Below are 7,688 nucleotides of genomic sequence, written 5' to 3' on the forward strand. Positions count from 1 at the left end.
GCTTCAAGCCTAGGGAAGGACAGGGAAAACATTCGTGAATAGAGAGGGTAACCATTCAAGGGGATAATTTGGCAGGGAGTGCATGGGTGGAGGGATAATTCCATATGGGGGAGGATTAGGGAGGTGATGCATTTGTGAGGAAAACCATTAGCTTAGACTTTAGTCTTTTGAGTTCTCAGGGCCACACTGAAAGAAGTAGAATTGTCTTGGGGTGCACATAAAATATACTAACATTAATGATAGCTGATGAGCTTTAAAAACTCGCAAAATATTATAATGTTTTAAGAAAGTTTACAAATTTGTGTTGGGCCTCATTCAAAACCATCCTGGGCTACATGTGGCCCTCGGGCCATGGGTTGTAAGCTTGGCTTAAAGTAAGACATGGCAGAATGTGTATGGTTGGAGAAGCCATCAGAACTAGAAAAGGATTTGGGAGGAGATGATTAGTGAAAGGTACAGCCAGCCCACCATAGGACAGAACAGGAGGTTCCAGGGTGGAAGACACAGTCCACTTATAGGAAAATCAGTAAGAAATGAACAGTGGATAGGTCATTTCACATATGAAAGGATATGGTAGCAGTGAACGGATGTTAAATGCAGCCAGTCTAGAGAAATAACAGTAGCAGATGCATGGGTTAATTTTCAGCCAGCATAGGGGGTATTATGCCAGGAGGTGCGTGGGTTGAAGGTGCAGCCAGGCTATGGTAGGACCAAGTAGGATATGCATTGTCGGAGGTTGCAGGCAGCCTGTGTCAGAAACTAGCAGGAAGTGCATGGGACTAGTGAACGTCCAAGCTAAGTGAAATCTTGGAAATGGGCACAAAGGAAGAAGGAGCATTCAGCCTATCACAGAAACAAGTTCATGATTCATGGGTGAAAGAAGCATCTAACCAAATGGTAGACCGGAATGTAGTTCATGGGTGGAGGGATAAACTAACCTGGTAGAAGACCAGGCAGTAGGTGTAGAAGTGGAGGTTATATTCAGCAGAGGGAAGGCCACGGGAAGTATAGAAGTGAAGCATGCAGCTAGCATAATGGAGGACATGGAGGGAGGTAAATGGGTGTAGAAAGGATCCAAGCTAGATGAGTATTCTGATGAAGGCAAATGGTCTGAGGGGGAACCAGAATATGTGGGACATGGCTGGTAGTGCATGAGTTATGGGTGCAGCAAGCCTTGGGAGGATCTGGCAGGAGGTTAGGCATGAAGGCAGCCTAGGGGACAACTTGGCAGAAAATGCATAGGTGTCAAGAGCTTCGTGCCTAGAGAAGGACTAGGATGACTTTCATGAATGAAAGGGAAAGTCACCAAAGGAGATTCCAGCAGTAAGTGCATAGGTGGGAGGCGTTCAGATTAGGGGAGGATTTGCAAGAAGATTCATTAAAACAGGTTGAAGCCAGCTTAAGGGAGGACATGGGAAAATGTGCATGGGCGGCAAAGGGGTCAAACCTATGGTAGGAATCAGGAGGAGGTGCATTATTGCACAAAGTAGCCAGTCTAGGGAAGGGCATTTTCATAGCTGTCTGTGTACAAAATGCAGCCAGTCTCAGGGAAGATCATCAAGAAGTGAATGGTGGCTAGGTCATCCATCATCCAATATATGAAAGGACATGGGTATAAAATGCAGCCAGCTTAGGGAAGTACCAGCAGAAGGTGCATAGGTGAGGCCTCAGCCAGCACAGGGAAGGTTATGTCAGGAAGTGCATGGGTAAAAGGTATAGCCAAGCTACCATAAAGCTGGGTAGGATGTGTGCAGTTGGAAGGTAAAATCCACCAGGAGGTTCATGGTAAGAGGAAGCTTCCAGACTAAGTGAGGGCTCAGCAAGAGGTACAAAGGAGGAGCATACAGTCTATGGTAGGACAGAGTGGTCAGATAATGGGTGGAGGAAGCGTCCAGCCAGAGGGAAGACCAGTAGTTTATGAGTGGAGGATTCAGTCAGTCTAAAAACATGCCAGGGTGTGTATATGCAGGCTGCAGCCATATTAGGGGAGGTGTTAGAAGATGATATACACGTGGAAGGTGCAAACAACCAAGGGGCTGGTCTGGTTGGAAGTGCATGGTGTGAAAAGAAAATAATATCTCAGGAACTCAAACTCACTATATCAAAGGGAAAAGTTAAGCTTGGGAACTGAGTCATGCAAAAATCTGCCTTCCTTTTGTTCCTAAACAGATAGCAGCAAAGAAAGTAGGCCACATATCTCCCCAGGTGACTTCGCTCACAAATTTCTTACAAGGAAATTCCTTGTGTGCCCCAAAATCTTTACTATCTAAAATAGAGTTGTGTTTAATTTCACCCTAATAGTGTGAATTAACAGCTTATCTTCACATGTGTGAGACAAAGACAAGACCAGAAATCATCCCTCTACCCACCTTAACAGAAATGCATATTTGACTTCTTCCTCTACTCTGTTTACATTATCTAAAATGCAGATATAAAGAACACTAGACGAATGCATAATTGACTGTTCTTCTTTCTCTGCTGCCCCCTATTTCCCCTTTAAATATTGAAATCTTCAAAACCTTCTTTGGAAAAAGTGTGGACCACAGATTTTACTGTAACTTTTGTCTCTTTTTCCTGGGTGTGTCCTCAACCTTGACAAAAATAAACCTCTAAATTGATTGAGACCTGTTTCAGACACTTTTTGGTATACATTTGGAAGACGGAACATCCAACAAAAAAGGAGGTAGTTGCAAAAATGCATGGGTGGAGAAAATATCCAGTCAATAGTAGCATCAGGTGGACAGTTCATTGGTAGATAGAGAATCCAGGCTAATGGAGGAAATGGCAGCAGTGGCAGTATAGGAAAGGGAAGCAAGCTTAGCGGAAAACCTGCAGAAAGTGCCTACATAAAATATGCAGTGAGAACCAAGAGGTACATGAGTACAAGTGAGACAATCACCAGTAGGTTCAAGTATGGAGGGTTCAGAAAGCCTGGGAAAGACTAGGCAGGAGACGCATTAGTGGAGAGAGCATGCAGTCTAATGGTGGACATAGCAGGAAGTTAAAGGTTTGTGGAAGTACTCCAGTTTCTAAAAAAACAGCAGCATGTGAGCCAGAGGAGGGAGCAGAGGGTTCATGGGAAGAAGTAGCATTCATCCTAAGGTAGAATTGGTAACAATTGCATGCATATAGGAAGGAGAAATTCCATACAAGGACCAAGCAGGTACTATATATGTAGAGAATGCAGCCTTATTATGAGTGGAATCAAAAGGATCTGCAAACATGGAGAAGACAGCCAGAAGAACTGGCTATAAGTGCATGGTAAAGGAGGCATCCAACCAAAGTGGAGAATTGTGGGTTCATATATGCAGGGTGCAGCAAGAATAAGACAGGATTCAGCAGACAGTGCAAGGGTGAAGAATACACTCAATCTAGGGGGAAAATTTTTCAGGTGGCATATGGTTGGAGAGTGAAACTAGTCAAAGAGAGATACATAGGTGAAAGAAACATGTAGCCCTAAAAAGGATATGGGAATAAGTACATGCCTGGAGGAAGCATCCACCCTAGGGGTAGTCTTGGCAGGAGTTGCATGGATGCATTATTCAGTGAGTATAGGGACAGATATGGCTATAAGTTCATGCATGGGTAATGGAGCAGCCAGTATAGGGTAGGACCTAGCAGGAAATGCCTGAGTCAAGGTTGCAGCCAGATTTAAGTACAGGGCAGAAGGCACATATGTGCAGGGGACATCTAGCTTAGGAGTGACACTAAAGGATATGTATGGATGTACAGTCTTGAGAAGCAGTCACCAGGAAGTACATTGGTCAAATGAGCATCTATCTTAGATTTGGACACAGTCAGAGCTCTAGGGGTGCAGCCAGCTTAGGAAGGACCTGGCAGAAAGTACATCGGTGGAGCATAGTCAGTCTAGTGAAGGGCTTAGTAGAAACTGTATTTTGGAGTGTTCATCCAGCCTGGGAAAAACACTAGGCAGAAAATACGTGAATGGAGGGAGCAGAGAGCAGAGGTGAGGACATTGCAATAAATCCATAAGTGGAGAAAACATCCAGTCTAGGGTAAGACTCAGCAAGCAATGTATGGCTGGAAAGAGCATTCCACCTAAGAGAGGACTCAGCGAAAGGTTCTTTGGTGAAAGATGCCACCAGCCTAGCAGAGGACACAGCAAAATGCAGAGTTTTGGAGACTTTCTCTCTTTGGGGAGAAGTAGGAGGAGATATATTAATAGATAACGGCACATCCATTGTAAGGTAAAATCTGGCGGGAGATGTATTGTTGGAGGGAGCATGGGACGATTGAGCATGGTTTGGGATGCATGGCTGGTGTTGCATGATATAGGGTGGACCCAGTCTAGGGGTCAGTCCATCAGTAAGTGCATAGTAGAAAGGAGAATCAAGCCTTGAAAAGGACCTAACAGGAGATACATAAGAGGAAGCATTCAGGTTAGAAGAGGGCTTCATAGAAAGTTCATTAGTAGGTTGTCATACAGGCCCAAGGGAGCATGTGGCAAGTAGTAAATAGCTGGAGCATACAGTCAGCCTAGGAGAGAATATAGCAGGAGTTGAATAAGTGGAGGGAGAAAACTCAGCAGGAGTGGTGTAGCATTCTTCTAGAGGATAAACTGACAAGACATGCATGGGTAGCAGCTGCATCCAGACTGAGGGAGGAGTAAGAAGAAGGGGCCTTAGCGCAGAAAATAGTCATTGTTAGGGAGGACCCTGCAGGAAGTGCATGAGTATCAGATGCAATAAACCTCAAGGATGATTTGGAAGGAGATGCAAAGCTGGAAGTTTCAGCCTTTAATTTTAAAGAATTCATAATCTAATATATTAATACCACGTGGAGGTAAGAAAACCTTACATCCTCATACAATCATAACTGAAGGTGTTTCCAAATTACAGGCATGTAGACATGCAGAAATGGAGAAATAGAGCATTTAATTTCAATTTTAAAAATTTCAGCCATGATTCAAGAGTAAACAGAAACAGTAAAAATCCCTGGATGTTTCCTTCCCAGGGAGCGTGAAATTCTTCATTGGTTTGAGCTGAAAAACAGAGAACACTGACGCAACAAATTCTGTGTTTTCTCTCACTCAAAAAAGAACAGATCTCTACAAACTATCAATCTATTTAGAAAATATCCAAAATGGTCAGATTATAAAACAAATTCTCACCACATGCCCAAGCAAACGCACTTTTAGGTATATACACAAGACAATCAAAGTTACATGTTCATACAAAAACTTGCACACAAATGCTTATAGCAGCATTATTTATAATACCCAAAAGGCAGAAAAAACCCTAACGCCCATCAACTAATGAATTTATTTAAAAATGTGATTTATGCATATCATGGTCTATTTTATAGCCATAAAAATGAATAAAGTACTGATACACACTATAATGTGAATGAACCTTGAAACATTATACTAAATGAAAGAAGCCAAATTTCAAAAGGCCACATATTGTGTTGTCCCATTTATATAAAATGCCTACAATAAGCAAATCCATAAAGATAGAAAGTAGATTAATTTTTGCCAGGGGCTTGTGGGGAGATGGGAATAGGAGTGACTGCTTAACAGCCTGGAATCTGATAGAGATGATAACTGTGAATGTAGTGTACTAATGGACACTGAATTTTACACTTCAAATGGTTAAATTGATAAATTTTATGTTATATGAACTTAATTAAAAAGTAAAGTAAATACAAAGCCAAAAGCTCAATTCCCAACCATGGTTTTCAACAATGGGAATGACTTACTGGTTGTAAAATAAACCAAAAACAAAACAAAATGAAAATGAACCAAAAGCAAAACACTAAATTAGCATAGAGGAAAATACAAATTATAAAAACAGAGTCAACAAAGTACTATTGGTGAATTAGATTCACATAGGAGAATCAATACAACACATGCTGGGCTTTAAACTTGCATGTGTGTAATGTGCTTCTGTAATCAAAGTTTACATGGCTCTAGTAGGTAAAACAATTGGATATATCAGTGTGTCCTACAAAACAGGTAAAGATAATTATTAAAACTGTAAAATCATGACACTCACACAAATGTAAACACGTTAAAATATTTATCATATAAGGAAATTGGCACATATTATAACCAGTATAATGGAGAATACAAAGAACAGAAATAAGCATACTGATCAGGAATACTGAGATGAATATGTCAATGGAGGCAAAACTGGTTTAATTACTGGAGTGTGTATTGGTGGCGGGGGAGACTGAACCTACCGTTGAGGTCTCTAAGTTGTGCACATCTCTCAGTGACGTACAACTTACAAATGGATGTAAAAGAGCTCAATGCAAGACTAGAATCAGATTACCTGGAGTTGTATCCTATGAACAAGGGAAAGGTTTTCATGGAAACACACACTTTTTGCTAGAAAGTTAAAAATCAAGTAGATAGTTAGCATTCCCTTAAAAAGAAGTTCCAGTTACTAGGGTGACCAGATTCCTCTCATAGGCGTTTCTAGGCTGAGACCTGATCAGGGCCCAGTGGACACCAATGACATCACAAAGTGGAGATTGTCACTAAGGCAACTCATGACCAGTTAGGGGCTGGAGCATAGGGGTATAGTGGGCTGCAGTAAGCTCTGGCGCCTTGAAAGACTCAGGCCAGCAAGAAAAATCAAGCTGTGACAATCAGGGCAAAATCCAGCAAACATCATGGCTGGAAACAAACACAATCGCAGCTCCTGTAAGCCTAGAAGACAACGCCGTTCCCATTTCAGAAGAGCAGAGCTGCAGTTTCCTGTTAGCCACGTGGAACGCTGCCTGCGAGAAGGTCAGTATGCCCGACGCCTGAGCTCAACAACACCTGTTTTCCTGGCTGGTGTTCTCCAGTACCTGACAGCCAACATCCTGGAACAGGCAGGGAAGGAGGCCGAGAACAGCCACAGGGTGTGCATCACTCCAGAACACGTGAAGAGGGCACTGCAAAAGGATGAACAGCTCAGATGGCTCTTGGAGAAGGAAGATGACACCCATTCTCAGGAAGAAGAAATGTCCCAACCTGAGGAGGAGGAGGAGGAGGAGAGGATGGAGGAGGAGGAAGAGAAGAAGAAGGAGGAGGAGAAGAAGGAGAAGGAGGAAGAGGAGAAGAAGAAGAAGGGAGGATTCCTGAGTTTCAGAGCCCTGAGGAATTTCATCAGCAACCTCCTCCAGCTGCCAAAATCCCCATAGATGAAACACCCCAGGTTGCTTCCATCTGCCCAAGCTATTAAACTGTGTAAACGTATGACAGTGCTCCTGACTCCTCTCAGTTTCCGTCACTTTGGGTTGGAGGTGCCTGTGAGACATCTAGGAGAAACTATCCCCAGAGAACTGAAGTGGGGGAAGGGGTGGCCAGTGTGGAGTGTTTGAATCAGTGATTTAGAGGGGCAGTTTCCAACAGTGACGGTGAGGGCACTGGCCCTGTGGGGAGGAACTGGCTTTGGTAGGCACCGAGACTTCCTCATTGCCTCTGAACAGGAAGGCCTTGTGAGGCCGGGGAGTTGGCTGGGGGCCTCTGAGGCTTGCTGAATTCCCAGCCTGATGCTGGAACCTGGGGTGGAGCTGCAGACTCTGACTGAAGTGCGGGAGGCTTTCTTCAGGATAGCAAAGGTCTGAAGTCAGAGGGCGGTGGCCACAGGGGTGGATGGAGAGGGGGCACACTGGCTGGCATGAATTCATGGGACAGGGGATTTACATGGAGTTTGTGTTGGGGTTGTCCTTAGGGT

The 7,688-nt window shown here is 43.5% G+C and overlaps 1 protein-coding gene across 1 annotated transcript; it reads left to right on the forward strand.

The window, feature by feature from the left end:
* The first annotated feature begins 6,517 nt into the window (after positions 1-6,517).
* LOC126946352 (histone H2A-like 3) lies at positions 6,518-7,197 on the forward strand. The gene is given in 2 exon segments (XM_050776515.1): positions 6,518-7,022; positions 7,024-7,197. Coding segments are annotated over 2 exon segments (456 nt in total). The 5' UTR covers positions 6,518-6,636; the 3' UTR covers positions 7,094-7,197.
* The last annotated feature ends 491 nt before the right edge of the window (positions 7,198-7,688 follow it).

The sequence above is a fragment of the Macaca thibetana genome, chromosome X, assembly GCF_024542745.1.
Source record: "Macaca thibetana thibetana isolate TM-01 chromosome X, ASM2454274v1, whole genome shotgun sequence".
Lineage (NCBI taxonomy): Eukaryota > Metazoa > Chordata > Mammalia > Primates > Cercopithecidae > Macaca > Macaca thibetana.